General features: G+C 47.9%; 1 protein-coding gene across 1 annotated transcript in view; it reads right to left on the reverse strand.

The window, feature by feature from the left end:
- Positions 1-6,984: 6,984 nt before the first annotated feature.
- CDA (cytidine deaminase) overlaps positions 6,985-19,686 on the reverse strand; it is a 29,371-nt gene continuing 16,669 nt past the window's right edge. The window contains exons 3-4 of the mRNA XM_004024824.4: positions 12,016-12,073; positions 6,985-7,442 (exon numbers count right to left, since the gene is read on the reverse strand). Coding sequence (XP_004024873.1) covers positions 7,326-7,442; positions 12,016-12,073 — 175 coding nt within the window. The 3' untranslated portion in view covers positions 6,985-7,325. The remainder of the gene's footprint in view (positions 7,443-12,015; positions 12,074-19,686) is intronic.

A 19,686-nucleotide genomic window follows, 5' to 3' on the forward strand; every position in this document is an offset into this window, starting at 1 on the left:
CATTACCTAGACAGCCCCACCCCTTTCCCCAAACTGCCTTTGAAAAACTCCTAACCTAGGAGCCTTTGATGAGATTGACTTGAGTAATGATTTTGTCTCCCAAGTGGCATGGCTGGCCTCATGTCTATTCAGCTCTTTCTTCACTGCAATGCCATGATTTTTGTTTGTGTAGTGGGCAGGAAGAACCCATTGGTGGTCACACCACCACATCCAGCTAATTTTTAAATTTTTTGTAGAGACAGGGTCTCGCCACATTGCCCAGGATGATCTCGAACTCCTGGCCTCAAGCGATCCTCCTGCATCAGCCTCCCAAAATGCTGGAATTACAGGTATGAGCCATGGTGGCCAGCCTCTACTAGTTCCTGATTTAGCAAACTGAGATATTTAAGGTATACAGCTGACCACGTGACCCACACCTGAAACTGATGGCTGCCCTTTGGAATAAGGTCAAACTCCTTAACAGGGCTAACCAGGCCTGCATCTTCTGACCCTTCCACCATGCTTATCTACTTTTTAATTTTATTTTGTTTTCCTTGTTCATGTACATTGTGAATTTTTACATCTTTAGAATACCCACCTCCTGGCATTTGTGCCATATATATTATCCCCTCCTCTGGATTGTGGGCTGGATGTTAATGCCTTGCTTCTGTGGACTAAATTTGTCAAAAGTGATGGACTGTCGCTTTCATGACATTCCAAAGACTCTGGTTTCTGTCTTGCTTGCTTGTTCTAAGAGAAGTGAGCTGCCAGGTTGTAAACTGCCCTGTGGAGAGGCCCACATAGCAAGGAACTGAATAGTAACAGCAACAGCCTACAGTGAACTGAATCCTGCCAGAAACTGTGAGTGAGCTTTGAAGTGGATCCACCCCCAGTCGAATCTTCCGATGAGACTGAAGCCCTTCCTGACACATTCATTGCCACTTTGTAAGAGACCTTGAGCCATAGGACCTGGCTCAGCCCAGAATCCTGCCCCGCAGAGACTGTGAGATGATAAGTATTTGTTGTCCTCTGCCACTAAATGTTGGAGTAACTTGCTATACAGCAATAGATAACTAATGTCACCATTATGCCATATAGTTTTCTATTCAGTCATAGAGTTTTCCTTTTTTTTGAGATGGAGTCTCACTCTGTCACCCAGGCTGGAGTGCAGTGGTGTGATCTCAGTTCACTGCAACTTCTGCCTCCTGGGTTCAAGTGATTCTCCAGCCTCAGCCTCCTGAGTAGCTGGGATTACAGGCGTGTGCCACCACACCCGGCTAATTTTTGTATTTTTTTAGTACAGACTAGGTTTTGTCATGTTGGGCAGGCTGGTCTTGAACTCCTGACTTCAGGTGATCCGTCCACCTCGGCCTCCCAGAGTATTGGTATTATAGGTGTGAGCCACCATGCCCAGCCTAACAATTTAATCTTCTTAACGCCTCTTTCCTGTACCCATCAAAAACTGTGTTTACAGATTGGGCATTCCTTTCACATCTGTTCCCATGCTCATATCACCATATACAAAATATTAAACACAGGCCGGGCGCAGTGGCTCACCCCTGTAATCCCAGCACTTTGGGAGGCCAAGGTGGGTGGATCACGAGGTTAGGAGATCGAGACCATCCTGGCTAACATGGTGAAACCCCGTCTCTACTAAAAAATACAAACAATTAGCCGGGTGTGGTGGCAGGCGCCTGTAGTCCCAGCTACTCAGGAGGCTGAGGCAGGAGAATGGCATGAACCCAGGAGGCAGAGCTTGTAGTGAGCTGAGATCTCGCCACTGCACTCCAGCCTGGGCGACAGAGCAAGACTCCGTCTCAAAAAAAAAAAAAATAAATAAATAAATAAACACATGAGAGACTTATTAGGCCATTCCATTTTTTTTCCCATTATTTATTCTTGAACAGTGTTCTCTGGCTTTATTTCAGACACAGAGATCCAAAGTACCCTGAATATCTGTCAGTTATAGCCATGCTCTCCTCCCTGCCAAAAGGAAACACTAAAGAGTCACATGGTTTACATGAGCAATTAGCAGCAGCTGGCCAGAGCAGCAGAAATATACATGCTTCTATTAATTTCCACGGGAATCTGGGACTGTGCTTTAGGGTCCTAAAAATCACAGACAGTGCTGGACAATAGAACACACTCTTGGCCAGGCGCGGTGGCTCATGCCTGTAATCCCAGCACTTCGGGAGGCCAAGGTGGGGGGATCACCTGAGATCAGGAGTTTGAGACCAGCCTGCCAACATGGTGAAATCCCATCTCTACTAAAAATACAAAAATTCGCCAGGCATGGTGGCACATGCCTGTAATCCCAGCTACTAGGGAGGCTGAGGCAGGAGAATCGCTTGAACCTGGGAGGCGGAGGTTGCGGTGAGCCGAGATCGCGCCATTGCACTCCAGCCTGGGCGACAAGAGTGAAACTCTGTCTCAAAAAAAAAAAAAAAAAAAAAGAACATGAGCTGCTCTGAAAACACATGTCTTCAGCACCGCGTTCTGCACAATGGGACTGCTCCGAAAAACGCATGTCCTCCGCGCTGTGTTCTGCACAATGGGGCTGCAAAGTGAAAATGCTTTTATTACCTCTCTCCAGGCAAATAAGTATTGTTCTTCCAAGAGGCCATTGTTGGAGAATCTCTAGAATCCTTTGAGAATCGCCTTCCATAGATTGTTTCCACATAGTATAAGGATACTAGGCTTAGTCCTGCCATCAGTCTCATATTTTACCCTTCTCCAAACCCCATTCCCTTACTGGATGACACTTCTCTGCTCTGACTAAAACAGCCTCTCCTCCAGGTGGTCTTGCATGAAGCCAAGTTTTATTCTTTGTTTTTTCTTTCTTTCTTTCTTTTTTTTTTGAGACAGGGTCTGGCTCTGTCATCCAGACTGGAGTACAGTGGTGCGATCTCGGCTCACTGCATCCTCCACTTCACGGGCTCAAGTGATCCTCTCATGGCAGTCTCCTGAGAAGCTGGGATTACACGTGCCTGCCACCACGCCCTGCTAATTTTTTAAATTTATTTATTTATTTATTTATTTGGAGACAGAGTCTCGCTCTGTCGCTCAGGCTGGACTACAGTGGCATGATCTCGGCTCACTGCAACCTGTGCCTCCTGGGTTCAAGCGATTCTTTTGCCTCAGCCTCCTGAGTAGCTGGGATTACAGGCATGTGCCACCACACCTGGCTAATTTTTGTATTTTTAGTAGAGATGGGGTTTCACCATGTTGGTCAGGCTGGTCTCGAACTTCTGACCTCGTGACCCACCCGCCTTGACCTCCCAAAGTGCTGGGATTACAGGCGTGAGCCACCATGGCTGGCCTAATTTTTTAAACTTTTTGTAGAGATGGGGTTTCACCATGTTGCCCAGGCTGGTCTTGAACTCCTGGACTCAAGAGATCCGCCTGCCTCAGCCTCCTAAAATGCTGGAATTACAGGCATGAGCCACTGTGCCCAGTCAAGTTCTGCTCTTTCTGTTGCTTGCTGCCAGGGCTTTCTTCACTTGTCATGAAGTACTATAATCATGTAGATCTTTTTCCCACTGATAAACTAGGAGCTCTGTGAGGGTTTGCCTCGCTTACTGCTGTGTCCCTGGGAACTGGTCTCAGCAGTAAGCACCGATAGATAATTGTGAAAAGAGGCTGGGCGTGGTGGCTTATGCCTGTAATTCCAGCACTTTGGGAGGCTGAGGTGGGCGGATCACGAGGTAAGGAGATCGAGACTATCCTGACTAACACGGTGAAACCCCGTCTCTACTAAAAATACAAAAAATTACCCGGGCATGGTGGCGGGCGCTTGTAGTCCCAGCTACTTGGGAAGCTGAGGCAGGAGAATGGCGTGAACCCGGGAGGCGGAGCTTGCAGTGAGCTGAGATCATGCCATTGCACTCCAGCCTGGGCGACAGAGTGAGACTCCGTCTCAAAAAAATAATAATTAAAAAAAAAAATTGTGAAAAGAACGTATAGGCTGTATGCAGTGGCTCACGCCTGTAATCCCAGTACTTTGGCAGGCCGAGGCAGGCAGATCACTTGAGGTCAGGAGTTCGAGACCAGCCTGACCAACATGGTGAAACCCCGTCTCTACTAAAAATACAAAAATTAGACGGGCGTAGTGGCGGGAGTTTGTAATCCTAGCTACTTAGGAGGCTGAGGGAGGAGAATTGCTTGAACCCTGGAGGCAGAGGCTGCAGTGAGCTGAGATCACGTCACTGCACTCCCGCTTGGGCAACAGAGGGAGACTATATCTCAAAAAAAAGGCTGTAAAATTTTGCAAAAACAAATCCATCCTTAAAAAAAAACAAAATTTGTCACCCTTGTTGAGGGTTAACAGCCAAGATTTACGGAGAATTTACTGAGGGTCAAACACTGGGCCTTTATTTTATTTTATTTTTTTGTGATGGAGCTTCACTTTTGTTGCCCAGGCTGGAGTGCAGTGGCGTAATCTCAGCTCACTGCAACCTCTGCCTCCTGGGTTCAAGCGATTCTCCTGCCTCAGCCTCCTGAGTAGCTGGGATTACAGGCACGCACCATCACGCCTGGCTGATTTTTTGTATTTTTAGTAGGGACAGGGTTTTGCTATGTTGGAGAGGCTGGTCTCAAATTCCTGACCTCAAGTCAGGAGTGATCTACCTGCCTCGGCCTCCCAAAGTGCTAGGATTATAGGTGTGAGCCACTGTGCCTGGCCTGTTGTTGTTTTAGAGACAGTATCTCACTCTGTTGTCCAGGCTGGAGTGCAGTGATGCAATCATGGCCCACTGTGTCCCTGAACTCCTGGCCTCAAGAGATCCGTCTGCTTCAGCCTCCTGGGTAGCTGGGACCATGGGCAAGTATCATAAGGCCAAGCTAATTTAATTTATTTAGTTTATTTTATTATTTAATTAATTTATTTAATTATTTGTTTATTTTAGAGACAGAATCTCACTGTTTACTTGGCTAGTCTTGAATTCCTGACCTCAAGAGGTCCTCTTACCTCAGCCTCCCACAGTGTTGGGATCATAGGTGTGAGCCACTGTGCTCAGCCACCAAAGCCATTTCTAAAGAAAGTCAGGCCGGGCGTGGTGGCTCGCGCCTGTAATCCTAGCACTTTGGGAGGCCGAGGCGGGTGGATCATGAGGTCAGGTGGTCAAGGCCAGCCTGGCCAAGATGGTAAAACCCCGTCTCTACTAAAACTACAAAAGTTAGCCAGGCGCGGTGGCAGGTGCCTGTAATCCCAGCTACCTGGGAGGCTCAGGCAGGAGAATCACTTGAACCCGGGCAGCAGAGGTTGCAGTGAGCTGAGATCGCACCACTACACTTCGGCCTGGGTGACAGAGTGAGACTCCATCTCAAAAAAAAAAACAAAAACAAAAAACGCAGAATGGAGTTGTGTGTCATATAGCCATGCTGGAATGACTAGGATGCTCCCAAGATGCCAGCAGATAAGTCTGAGTATGTTGTGGCAAAGCCATTCTCATCAGGTGGCAACACTGGACCAGGGTGGAAAGGGCTTCCACGGAAGGGGTGATGTCCACTTGGGTGCTCCTAGGTACTTGCTTGCCCTGGGAACAGGAAACCTAAGCTGTATTCTTACCCCACCCAATGAGCCAGCCCCAAGACCAACTCCTCCTGGGAGGGCTCCTGGAGCTGTCATCCCCCTCCAGAGCACCCACCCTGGCTCCTTCCTTATTCAGTCCTGACCTTCCTAATTTTGTGCATGTGTGATAACCAATGCACCCATGAAAGAAACAGTTCCTCCCTGTCCTCACACTCCAGATAGCAGCAGGCTCCCCGACACACCCACCTGACACTTGGTTCTGCCTGGATCACAGTGTGCACTCCTGTGCATTAGACCTGTGTACACCTCTCTTTCTCTCAATCTGTCAGGCTGGGAGTTCAAGGGCAGAGGCTGTTTTTCTCTGCAATATTTAGCATATTTGACATATAAAAGATAATCAGTAAATTGAGACATCAGTTATGGGGGAATGGAAAGAAATCCTTGGAATCCTTGTTGTTATTGTTTTTGAGATGGAGTCTCACTCTGTCACCCAGGCTGGAGGGCAGTGGCACAATCTCGGCTCACTGCAACCTCCACCTCCTGGGTTTAAATGATTCTCTTGCCTCAGCCTCCTGAGTGGTTGGGATTACAGGCACCTGCCACCACGCCCAGCTAATTTTTGTATTTTTTAGAAGAGACAGGGGTTCACTATGTTGGCCAGGCTGGTCTCAAACTCCTGACCTCAGGTGATCTGCCCTCCTCGGCCTCCCAAAGTGCTGGGATTACAGGCGTGAGCCACCGCGCCCGGCCCAGACAGATCTAGTTCTGATTCCAGTTCTGCCACATTAGCTGTGTGACTTTGGGTGAGCAACTCAATCACTCTGAGCTTCGAGTTGCTTATTTCTAAATTGAGAACACTAATAATTAACCTTTGAGTTTGACAAATGAGGACTGAACGGGTTCATATATGTCACACACCTTAGCATAGTTCATGGCAAAAAGCATGCAATGTTTCCGGACCACAGTGGGGGTTAAGGGACCTGGATTCTGTTCTGAGCTTTGCTATTGTCCTAGAGCAGGGTATTCAACTTCTCCAAAGCCCAGTGCTCTCATCTGTGAAAAGGGGGCATCTCCACACCCTCCTCACAGAACTGTGGAGCACGTTAAACTTAAAATGATGCACACAAAAGTACCTGACACACAGTAGCTACTGAGAAAACCCTTTGTTACACTGTCTAGACAAACCGTGCCTGACCCTTTATACTCTGGAGTCTCCTGGTGCTCAGGTCTATAATGAGACAAAAACACACTCTAGAATGGTTATTGGCAGTCAGGTCCAGCCCAGGGGAGCTGCCCATTTAGAGAACACTGGGGCAAGTTGCCTAAAACCTCAGCTCTCCACACCATAAGGTCCATCGTTCCAAGGTACCCATTTCCTCTCCGAACAGAAAGAGTCCAGCTCTTCCTATAAAGACAAATCATGCTGTCCCTCCTAAGAGCTGCAAGCAAGGATAGAGACAGAGCAAGACACACGCTTTGATCCAGGATGTTCTGTGATGTTTATAATTAGAAAAGTTGCTCGGAACAGGATAGAACCTTGGGAAGGCTGATGGGGAAGCAGTCCAGACTAGGCTGGACTTTGAAAGAGGGCCCACAGGAAGGAAAGGAAAGGTGGGGCAGGGGGGCGGCGGTGTTCTAAGTCCCAAGGCAGGTTGCTAGGAGGGGTGCTGACTCAGGCTGGAGTGTAATCTGGAAACATCATCTTTGCCCAGTCCCTGTAGGGCTGAGGCCCACTGGGCAGGTGTCCCCAGGGCTGTGAGACATCTTTATGAAGTTCTCCAGGTGGCTGTTACAGGCGGTGGGCATTCTCTGGCTGTCACTGGGTCTTCTGCAGGTCCTCAGGCCCAAAGGAGGAGGGCAGCAGCTCCTGGACCGTCATGACAATATACGTACCATCCGGCTTGGTCATGTACACGGGCCAGTTGGTGCCAAACTGGAAAAGAGGCAAAGCTGGCGTGAGAGACACAGCGTGGCTGAGGGGGCTGAGACGGACTGGGTCTGAGTCTGACTCTGCCACTCACTGTCTAATGTTCCTCTCTTTACCTTGATTTTCTCATCTGTAAAAGGGGAATGACCATAATTGTACCTGGATCATAGCGCTGCAGGGAGGAGGAAATGAAAGAATGCTGTGAAACTGAACAGTGCATGGTACATCGTGAACAGGCACCATTCAAGACTCACCCAGGGCTTTATAAGAGCAACAGCTAACCCCTGGAACCAGACCTCCTTCTGCTATGACAAATGACAACTAACACCCGCTTCCCTTCAGTATCCCCTTTACACCTCACACCAGGAGAAGTTGCAAGCCTGCTACATATACTCAGTGTATTAGTCTGTTCTCAAGCTGCTAATAAAGACATACTTGAGACTGGGTAATTTATAAAGAAAAGAGGTTTAGGCCGGGCGTTGTGGCGCACGCCTGTACTCCCAGCACTTTTGGGAGGCCGAGGCAGGCGGATCTCCTGAGGTCAGGAGTTCGAGATGACCCTGGCCAACATGGTGAAACCTCATCTCTACTAAAAATACAAAAATTAGCCAGGCGTGGTGGCAAGCACCTGTAATCCCAGCTACTCAGAAGGCTGAGGCAGGAGAATCTCTGGAACCCGGGAGGCAGAGGTTGCAGTGAGCCAAGATCACACCACTGCAGTCCAGCCTGGGCCATAGAGTGAGACTCGGTCTCAAAAAAAAAAAAAATAAAATAAAATAAAAAAGGAGGTTTAATGGACTCACAGTTCCACATGGCTGGGGAAGCCTCACAACCATGGCGGAGGAGGAAGGAAGAGCAAAGGGATGTCTTACCTGGCAACAGGCAAGAGAGGCCTTGTGTGAGGGAACCCCCATTTATAAAACCATCAGATCTCATGAGACTTATTCACTATCACGAGAACAGCATGGGAAAGACCCGCCCCCATGATTCAATTGCCTCCCACCAGGTCCCTCCCATGACACATGGGAATTATGGGAGCTATGATTCAAGATGAGATTTGAGTGGGGACACAGCCAAACCATACCACATAGATACTGCACATACGTGGTTTCATTATCTACCCTGTGAGGTAGGTGCTATCATGATGCCCATTTTACTGATGAGGAAACTGAGGCTTAGCAGGGTAAAAGCAAAGAAAAATTTGTCTCTTGATCTTTCTCCTGTACTATGAGGAGCACTGTTTGTTTGCTGTGTGATCTTGGGAAAATGATAACTTTCTGGGGCTCACTCAGTGTCTTGGTCCATGGAATGGTTTTAGGGATGGGAGAATGCAGGATGGTAGGCAAGAGGTTAATCAGCAGCGGCGTCATGACAAGAGCCCTGGAGGTGGGGTCAACAGACCTAAGCTCTTCCTGGCCAGGTATTGTGAGATGCAGAGATGATTCATGTAAAGCATCTCTATGCACATAGTAGGTGTTCAATTAATAGATGCCATTCTTATTGATTATGTTGGTAGCCAGTGACTGCTCAGGTCTGCAGCCTCCTGTTCTTCCACACTTCTCTCTGAATCACCAAGTTATTCCCGGGCACACTCAATCTTCTGGCTTTTTTAGAATTAATGTTTTAAGGAAGGAAATTTTTCTGCTTGACAGGCTGTGCCTGAGGGTAGGTATGGACGAAAGTTGAGCCGAGGGCGAGTTTACGTGCCAGGTCCCTGGCCCCAACGCCTCATCTCTTATTATTTGCATTTTGGTTTCAGTTTTGCCCCTGCCTCCTTCAGCTTTTTCATTTGCCTTCTCTCGTTTGCCAACATCCAATCTGTTTGGAGAAAACAGCACTGAGCAATTGGACCACGTCGGGGCCTTGGGAGCCAGGGACTTGGCGCCCTGTCGTGGCTTCCTTATATGACCTTCGACATTTCCACCGTGCAGGGCAGCTATTTCTGCCCCTCTCAAGGGAGACAAATTCCACCGTGTAAATTCACTGCTTTCCTGGTGGTATGTTTTTGGATTTGGGAAATGTGTCTGATTTGCACTCCTGGCAGGAAGCAGGAGGAAGATGGAAGTGTCTGTATCCCCAGATGCTTTGAAACCCCACGGCACAAAAACAAAGCTAAAACAACCCCCTTTCTCCCAAAACACAACTCCAAAAGCAGAAACTCCCACGGTACAAGCAGCATCCATATGCCAAAGTACCATTATGTTTCCTCCATGGCTGAAAATAATTTCGTCCAACTTACAGAACCACAAAGACAGAGAGGCAGCCGTGAGGAGCACAGGCTTCAGAGTCAGCCTGATGGACCATAGATACCCGTATGTCACCGCCTGGCAGGGGGCCCTTCAGTAAGTCATTTTACTCCTCTGAGCCTCAGAGTGGTCACTGGGAAATGGGAATAATGACATGCATTTCACTCATCTTGGGGAGGGGATTAAACAAGATGCTGTAGGTATATATTTATTTTTGAGACCGGATCTCGCTCTGTCACCCAGGCAGGAGTGCAGTGGCTTGATCACGGCTCACTGCAGCCTTGACCTCCTAGGCTCTAGTGACCCTCCTACCTCAGCCTCTGGAGTAGCTAGGACCACAGGCGTGCACACTATGCCTTGCTAATTTTTAAACTGTTTGAAGGGACCAGGTTTTACTATGTGGCCCAGGCTGGTTTTGAATTCCTGGGCTAAAGTGATCCTCCTGCCTCAGTCTCCCAAAGTGCAGGGCTTACAGGTGTAAGCCACCATGCCCACAAGATGCCGTATTTCGAGGGGCTCTTGATATTATGCTGGAGCTCAGGGCCTGTGGGATTCTCTAATCTTTTGGGACTCTAGAGGACACAGATCTCTTTGAGAATCCACAATAGTTACTGACATTCCCCTTTCCCCAGACATACATATAAACATGAAAACCTTCCCCTGAGCCTGGATTAAGAACCCATGATCTAAACTATCCCTTCGTTTTCATTTTTTTGTTTTGTTTTATTCCTTTTTTTTTTTTTTTTTGTGGAGAACAGGGTCTCGCTATGTTGCCCAGGCAGGTCTCGAACTCCTGGGCTCAAGTGATCCTCCTGCCTCTGCCTCCCTAATTGCTGGGATTACAGGCTGAGCCACCATACCTGGCTTACCGTTTTGTTTTTAGAGTTGAAGAAATTGCAGCCTTCCATCAAGAGGACTTTTATAAAAAGTCCTTCAAGTCTCTTCTTGAAAATATCCAATGGCTTACCTTTATTCTCTTTTTTCCCAATGTATATAATGTGATAAAATATATATAATGTAAGATTTGCCATTTTAACCATGTTTAAGTGGACACTTCAGGCTGGGCGTGGTGGCTTACGCCTGTAATCCCAGCACTTTGGGAGGCCGAGGTGGACAGATCACAAGGTCAGGAGTTCGAGACCATCCTGGCCAACATGGTGAAACCCAGTCTCTACTAAAAATACAAAAATTAGCCGGGCGTGGTAGCTGATGCCTGTAGTCCCAGCTACTCGGGAGGCTGAGGCAGGAGAATTGCTTGAACCCAGGAGGCGGAGGTTGCAGTGAGCTGAGACTCTGCCACTGCACTCTAGCCTGGGTGACAGAGTGAGACTCCGTCTCAAAAAAAAAAAAGTGTACACTTCAGTTTCCTTTATTCTTGGAATAAAATGTACCCTTCGTTCCATGGCCAGGCCCCATGTGATCTGGCCCCTGCCCACCCCTCTGACTTCAATCCCATTGCTTTCCTTCCACTTACCAGGCCCTAGCCCTCTAGCCCTCTTGGGGCCTTCTTGCCTCTTCTCAAATTCACCAAGGGTCTGAACTTGCTGGTTCTGAATCTCCTTTTTTGACCTTTGTCTGTCTCATTTTTTTCCTCATTATTTATATTTCTGCTCAAATGTCATGCTCAAAAAGAGGGCCTTCCTGGACATCTAAAGCAGAGGTTGGCAAACCTTTTTCTGTCAAGGACCAGACAGTAAATATCTCAGGTTTAGAGGCCATGTGACCTTTGTCCTAATGGCTCACCTCTGCTGTGTCAGGGCAAAGTGGCTATGGACAATAGGTGAATGAATGGCCATGGCTGTGTACCCATAAAACTTTATTTACAAATACAAGCAGCAGGCTGGATTTGGCCCAAGGGCTGTTGTTTGCTGACCCCAATCTGCAGCGTCCCCTGCTTGCCCGTTTGTCACTGGACTCCTTTTTTTTTTCCCTGCATTTTGTTTTCCTCTATAGCCCTCTTGACTCTCAGAAACGCCACTGTTTGTTTATTTATTTTGCTCCTTGTTTATCATCTGTCTCCTGCATTAGCCTATGAGCTCTGTGAGGGCAGGGCCTGGCCCATCTTTTCCCTGTGCCTCCCCAGAGCTACCTCAGGGCCTGGCACAAAGCAGACACTCACTCGGTAAGTATTTGTTAAATGAAGGAATAGTTTCCAGTGACTCATGCAAGCATAGGAAGGCCTTAGAAGTCAGCCAACCAAGCAAACAGGACAGTAGCTGTGTCTCCACGCCTGCCATGCCTGCCATGCCTGCCATGCCTGCAGCTTGGCGTGGCTCCCATAGCCTGCGACAGGGAAGATATTTGCATTCCAGACAGCAAGAAAAGCTGCTTACCTCTCTCATGACTTGCCTGCAGGCCCCACATGGAGAGATAAAATCATCTTGCATGTCACTGGGGAAGCAAAGAATCAAACTCAAATTAGTCTCTCCCAAGGACTGAGGACAATTGCTAAGATTCAGGCCCTGAGTCTCAGTCTGTTCCTGATTTGGGTCATACCCCATCAGGCAGTTCCTGATTCACAGATCCACTGTGTCCTGAAGGCTGAGAAGGCCACGTGGTGGCTTTCCACACTGCCACAAGGCAGGGCCATGGGCAGGACTTTCATTAGTGCCATCCATAAACGTTTACTGAGCACTTACCATCACCTACACCCGGGAATACAAAGGTCAAAGAGAATTTGTCTCTGTTATGTAAAAAACCAGCTGAGTTATCATGTTAAACAAAATGCAGCTGGGCATGGTAGCTCACGCCTGTAATACCAGCACTTTGGGAGGCCGAGGTGGGTGGATCACCTGAGGGCAGGAGTTCGAGACCAGCCTGGCCAACATGGTAAAACACCATCTTTACTAAAAATACAAAAATTACCCAGGCTTGGTGGTGGGTGCCTGTAGCTCCCAGCTACTCAGGAGGCTGAGGCAGAAGAATCGCTTGAACCCGGGAGGCAAAGGTTGCAGTGAGCCAAGACCATGCCAAAGCACCCCAGCCTGGGCAACAAGAATGAAAATCCTTCTCAAAAAAAAAAAAAAAAAATTGCAGAAGGAACACACAGTATGAGGGAGCTCATCCCTGCCTGTGGACTGAGAAGGAAGATTTTATAGAGGAGGAGGCATGTGTCCTGGTCCTTGGAGGAAGTGTAGAGTTCATAAGTCACCATTTAGTGAATGTCTACTGTATGCCAGGCTCTGTACCAGGCGCTCAACATTCATTAATTCATGGAATTCTCAGAGCAGCCTGGTGTCACGCACGTCTGTGTAAAGAGAGTCCACCAACAGGCTTTTTGAGATGGAGTCTCGCTCTGTTACCCAGGCTGGAGTGCAGTGGCGTGATCTTGGCTCACTGCAACCTCCGCCTCCCGGGTTCAAGCGATTCTCCTGCCTCAACCTCCCGAGTAGCTGGGGTTACAGGCATGCACCACCACGCCCGGCTAATTTTTGTATTTTTAGTAGAGACAGGGTTTCACTGTGTTAGCCAGGATGGTCTCGATCTGCTGACCTCGTGATCCGCCCACCTCGGCCTCCAGGCATGAGCCAACCCGCCCCGCCCCACCAACAGGCTTTGTGTGAGTAATAAAGCTTTTTAGTCACCTGGGTGCAGGCAGGCTGAGTCTGCAAAGAGAGTCAGCAAAGGGAGATCAGGTGGGGCAGTTTTATAGGATTTGGGTAGGTAATGGAAAATTACAGTTAAAGGGGGTTGTTTTCTTGTGGGCAGGGGCGGGGGTCACACAGTGCAGGGTGGGGAGATCGTGAGACTCATTGTCGTTGGGGTGGGTGGAATGTCACAAGATCGATTGATTAGTTGGGGTGGGGAAGGAACAAATCACAATGGTGGAATGTCATCTCTTGTGGTTCTTCAGTTGCTCCAGGCCATCTGGATGTATATGTGCAGGTCACAGGGGTTAAGACGGCTTAGCTTGGGCTCAGAGGCCTGACATCAAGATGTCAGAATGGCCATTTTAAGGGTGAGGAGATAGGTTCAGTGTGATGAAGAGGCAGAGATGCCATTCGGAAGCCCTGGGTTTCTCTGTGTTGTAGGCAAAGGAAATAAATAGTATGTGCAGGCTGGGTGCGGTGGCTCATGCCTGTAATCCCAGCACTTTGGGAGGCTGAGGCGGATGGATCACCTGAGGTCAGGAGTTCGAGACCATCCTGGCCAACATGGCGAAACTGCATCTCTACTAAAATACAAAAAATTAGCCAGGTGTGGTGGTGCAGGCCTGTAGTCCCAGCAACTTGGGAGGCTGAGGTGGGAGGATCACTCGAGCCTGGGAGGCGGAGGTTGCAGTGAATTGTGATTGTGCCACTGCACTCCAGCCTGGGTGACAGAGTGAGACCCTGTCTCAAAAAACAAACAAACAAAAAAACAGTATGTGCAAAGGCCCTGAGGCATGAAAGAATAAAGTGCATGTGTCTCAGAGAGAAAAATGGGCTCCTTGCACTGAAGAAGCTCACCAGCCAGGGATTGCCTGTGAGAGTTTAGACTCCTACAGGCAGACCTCCAGCTCTGAGCAGGACAAGAATTGGTCCCTAAAACAGGTGGCTTTGGCCAGGCACAGTGGCTCATGCCTATAATCCCAGCACTTTGGGAGGCCGAGGTGGGTGGATCATGAGGTCAAGAGACCGAGACCATCCTGGCCAACATGGTGAGACCCCATCGCTACAAAAAATACAAAAATTAGCTGGGTGTGGTGGTGCACACGTATAGTCCCAGCTACTCAGGAGGCTGAGGCAGGAGAATCACTTGAACCCGGGAGGCGGGGGTTGCAGTGAGCCGAGATGGTGCCACTGCACTCCAGCCTGGTGACAGAGCGAGACTCCACCTCAAAACAAAACAAAACAAAACAAAACAAAAGTGCCTTTGATGATGGCAAATTCCAAGCCTGCACCACAGGTGAAGCCAGCAGCCACCATCCTTCTTACTCTTCTGGACCCACAGCTTTGTGAAGAACATAGGATTTTTATTTATTTATTTATTTATTTGAGACAGGGTCTTGTTCTCTTGTCTAGGCTACAGTGCAGTGGCACAATCATGGCTCACTGCAGCCTCTGCCTCCTGGCCTCAAAGGATCCTCCTACCTCAGCCTCCTGAGTAGCTGGGACTGCAGTCACGCACCACCACACTCGACTCATTTTCTGATTTGTTGTAGAAATAGGGTCTTACTATATTGCCCAGGCTGGTCTTGAACTTCTGGGCTCAAGAGATCTTTGCACCTCAGCCTCCCAAAGTACTGGGATTACAGACATGAGCCACCATGCCTGGCAGAACGCAGGATTTAAATTTTGGTTTTTAGTTGGCTCTTCCTTTTGCTATGTGTGACTTTGACTAAGTCATTTTAACTCATCCAAGTCTCATTTATTTGCTGTAAAATGTGGATGATACGTCATCTGCTTTGTAAGAATGCTAGAAGATAAAATGAGATAAGGTGTATGGAAGACTTTGTAAACTTTAGAATGTTATATACATATTGTTACTGCCTGTTCTAAGTGCTGGACATTTATTTCCTTACGTATGTAAGCTCTGTCATAATTTTAGTACTTTATCATACACAGTTTTATTATATGCTATGTGATTTATGTACTATTTCATAATTCATCTTATTATATCTTAACAACAATTGTTATTAAGATAATGTGTGCCTATGCCTGTAATCCCAGCACTTTGGGAGGCCGAGGTGGGTGGATCACAAAGTCAGGAGTTCAAGACCAGCCTGGCCAACATGGTGAAACCCTGTCTCTACTAAGAATACAAAAATTAGCCGGGCGTGGTGGCAGATGCCTGTAATCCCAGCTACTTGGGAGGCTAAGGCAGAGAATTGCTTGAACCTGGGAGGTAGAGGTTGCAGTGAGCTGAGATCATGCCACTGCACTCCAGTCTGGGCGACAGAGCAAGACTCCGTCTCAAAAAAAAAAAAAAATAAATAAAAATAAAAATAAAAATAAAATAAAATAAAATAAAAAAAGATAATGTGTGCCTAGAATGTGCCAGGCATTCTGCAAAGCATTTTATATGCATTGTCTCATTTCAACCAACAAATATTTACTGAGCACCTACTATGTGTTGGGCACTGTCATTGGTGCTAGGAGTGCAGCAGTGAACAAAACAGACAAAATTCACCATGCTCAGGAGTTTATAGACTAGTGAGGGGAGCTAGGCAACTGATCAACCACCCAACCAACCAACCATGCGTCAAGTGGAGATAGGGATGATACTATGATTAGAATAAAGCAGCTGAGGTGCTATTTTCTCTAATCCTCACCATTACTACCTTTTACGTGTGGGGGTCCAGTCAATGAAAGGTTCTGTTCCATGGGATGATGGGGACCTCTCTGAGCACGCTTCCAGCTTCAGAAGAAAAACCCACTGGCACATGAGAGGGTGGGGACTCCTGCCCAGGATGCCGAGTGAACTCTTGGAATTACTGGGTGACAGCTGTTGCAGCCAGGGCCTCTTAAGCTTTTTGGGGGTTATTTTTCACTTCATTCCACACATGTTGACCAAAATCCTTCTCTATGTCAGGCAGGCATGGGAAAGGAGAAACAAAGACCAATCGGACAATTCCTGGAGCTTACCCTCTGGAGGGGGAGATAAAATTTCACACAAATGCTGTAACAAAGGCATGGTTAGGGCCATGGGAGAGTTGCTCTGAATGAAATTCAGCCTTCCTTCCATGGCCTGTAAGGCCCTGTGTGATCTGACCCCTGCTGAGCTCACCGCTTCCTTTCTGAATCTTTTTTCTTTGAGACGGAGTCTCGCTCTGTCGCGCAGGCTGGAGTGCAGTGGCGCGATCTCGGCTCACTGCAAGCTCTGCCTCCCAGGTTCGCGCCATTCTCCTGCCTCAGCCTCCTGAGTAGCTGGGACTACAGGTGCCTGCCACCACGCCCGGTTAATTTTTTTTGTATTTTTAGTAGAGACGGGGTTTCACCATGTTAGGCAGGATGGTCTCGATCTCCTGACCTCATGATCCGCCTGCCTCGGCCTTCCAAAGTGCTGGGATTACAGGCATGAGCCACCGCGCCCGGCCTTCTTTCTGAATCTTGTGGCATCTGTGGCCCACTACCCAATGGCTAGCTCCCTGGACAAGGTGATCTGCATCAGGGATTTCAAGGTGGGCAAGCATGCATTCCACTGGGAAGGTAGATTTGGTGTAGGCTTCAACAACCAAAAGTCACAGGATAGTGTTTCCAGGCAGCCTAGCACTGAGGATGTAGAGACAGCCCGTTAACAGTAATGGCTTACACATACATAGTGGTTCTGTGTGCCACCTTCTGTGCTAAGGACCTTAAGTGGATTTGTTCATTTAATCCCCCAACAACCCTGTAAGGGACCGGGGTATGCAGGCGCTCTTATCACCTGCATGCTGTAGATCATGAAAGGTGAAACGACTTGCCCAAGGCCACAGAGTTAGTGAAGTGGCAGAACCAGGATTTGAACCCAAAATCTACACAGTCTGCCTTTGGTAGTTTTGCAGCTTGCAGAAGAAATAATGATAACTTTAAAACAATGTAATAGTTTGAGGCTGAATGCGGTTGCTCATGCCTATAATCCCAGCACTTTGGGAGGCCGAGGTGGGCAGATCACTTGAGGCCAGAAGTTCGAGACCAGCTTGGTCAACGTGGTGAAACCCTGTCTCTACTAAAAATTCAAAAATTAGCCAGGCGTGCTGGCCAGCACCTGTAGTCTCAATTACTCGGGAGGCTGAAGCATGAGAATCACTTGAACCTGGGAGGCGGAGGTTGCAGTGAGCCGAAATCTTGCCACTACACTCCAGCCTGGGCGGCACAGCGAGACTTGTTCTCACACAAAACAAAACAAAACAAAACAAAAACAAAACAAAACAAAACAAAACTATATAATAGTTTGAATGTATTACATACTCTGTGTCAGGAACTTTACAGAAATCGTTTCTTAAGACCCTGTAACAGACCAGTCTCCTCCATTTCACAGATGAGAAGCCAGGCTCAGGGTCTAAGCAGCATGCCCAAGGTCCATAATGCGGCTGGATTTGGAAACTGGTTTCACTGACCCTGAAGCCTGGGCTTCTGACTTACTCAACGTTCCTGCCAAGAGAGAGCACTTAAGACTGAGCACCTGCTGGCTGCCTCAGGATGTTTCTTCACAGCTTCCCCCTTTCTCCCTCTCCCCTGCCCTTCACTCTGTCCTGCCTTTTGCTGGCTATTTACAGTTTGCTGTGGTTCGTGCTCACCTTGGTCACACACTGAGGCCGTGCTTATCAGACTTGACGGGCTGGAAACCTATTGACTCTGATCACTACAGCTGGGACCCAGTGGGGCAATCTCATCTGTCTGTGAGCAGTAAGACACACGGACCTTTCCTGAGTGCGGTCTCCGTCCTTAAAGACCGGAGAGGGGTTCTCTCTGAGGTTGCTCAGACCCATCTGATGTTAACAAGGGAGCTGGTACTTCTCATTCATCCTCTAAATCCACAAACGCTCTCAATTTAACAAATCATGAGTGCGATAATGAGTGCATTTTGGGCTCAGGGAAACTGAGCTGAATACCCAGAGTACAGCAGTTGGGTGCTGGAAAAATGGCAGGTTTTGTGTAAATAAGGACATTTGCTAATCATTGCTAGTGATACTTAGTTGTGTTTAAAAGTCAATAATGACCAAGAGAAAAAGCCTCTCATTTGGAAAATTCTAAATAGAGCAAGGCATCATTATCCTTTGGTTGACTTTGGCCTCTTTTTCCCTAGAATATCATTATTTTCTTGGATCAGCTTTGAAATTGAGTTATTTCCCTCCTTTTTTTTTTTTTTTCATAAAGTGCAATTCACATCCTGATCTCGGCCTATCTGCACAAAATGTTCTCAGCACAGCGTCATTTATTCCTCCGGAAGCCTTAAGGAAGCCAGGACACACCTCGGTGACAGGGAAGGCTATAGGATACTGGAGCCCTTCTCCTTGAGTGCACCTCGGGCTTTACTTACTCAGAAACAAATTAAGCTGGGTCTCCTTGGGGCCAGACTGAGGCAAAGTGTAGGATCTTATAAAAGGCACGTGGGCTTGCTTCTGTGCAGTCCCCACTGGCCTTGCACTAAACCCCTGCATTTCTGCATTTTAGCCAGAAAGGTGCTAAAAGGTGTAGCTCTCTTTCTGTATTTTAGCCAGAAAGGTGCTATAGCTCTACCACAGGAATTAACTCCACTATGAGTGAAGAGATAATTACCTCACAGAATGTGACCTATGCACCCAGATGTCCCTAAAGACCAACATGCATGCAGCCTCCTTCTGGGTGGGATCAACATTTCCCATGTCACTTTTCTCGCATCATTAACTTGTTAAGAAAACTGTCATACACAATGCAGAGGTGCTCACAGGAGCAATTCACCATTAAGTCATTCAATAATGGAGTCCAGTAAAAGGGCTAATTTACGTGCTTGGATCCTGAAACTACTGAGTCTAGGGCCAGAGCCAACAAGAATTCAACATGCTCCCGTGGAGAGTAAGCCATGCCAACTAGGATATTTATGTTTGGGACATATAGGAGCATTGATTGGGGCTCTTGTTCAGCCAGAACCTTGGCTGGACTCTGATTAGTTTGAACCATAACTAGTGTTTACCTGACTGTTTTTGTATCCTGGTTCTTGAACCTAGAGGTGAGTGTTGCCAAATGAAGGAGAGAGCAGTGCTGAGTGGCTCATTCAGGATCCTAGCATCAGCTTGTGGAGAGCAGGGAAAAGTGTTCCATCTCCTGGCACAGCATGATGTAGTGGAATGAGCCCTGCAGTGAGACTCTGGAACCTGGGTTTTGTCCCAGCTCTGGCACTAACTCCCAGGAAAGTTGTTCAACTTATCGGGGCCTCAATTTCATCAGCTATAAAATGGGGGTGGGTGGCAAGGGAGTCTATAGCAGGTGATTTTTAGGTCCCTCCCGCTTTTTTGTTTTGGAGACGGAATCTCGCTCTGTCAGGCTGGAATGCAGTGGCGTGATCTCAGCTCACTGCGAGCTCCACCTCCCGGGTTCATGCCATTCTCCTGCCTCAGCCTC

This window comes from Gorilla gorilla, chromosome 1 (genome assembly GCF_029281585.2).
Source record: "Gorilla gorilla gorilla isolate KB3781 chromosome 1, NHGRI_mGorGor1-v2.1_pri, whole genome shotgun sequence".
In the NCBI taxonomy this organism is placed as follows: Eukaryota; Metazoa; Chordata; class Mammalia; order Primates; family Hominidae; genus Gorilla; species Gorilla gorilla.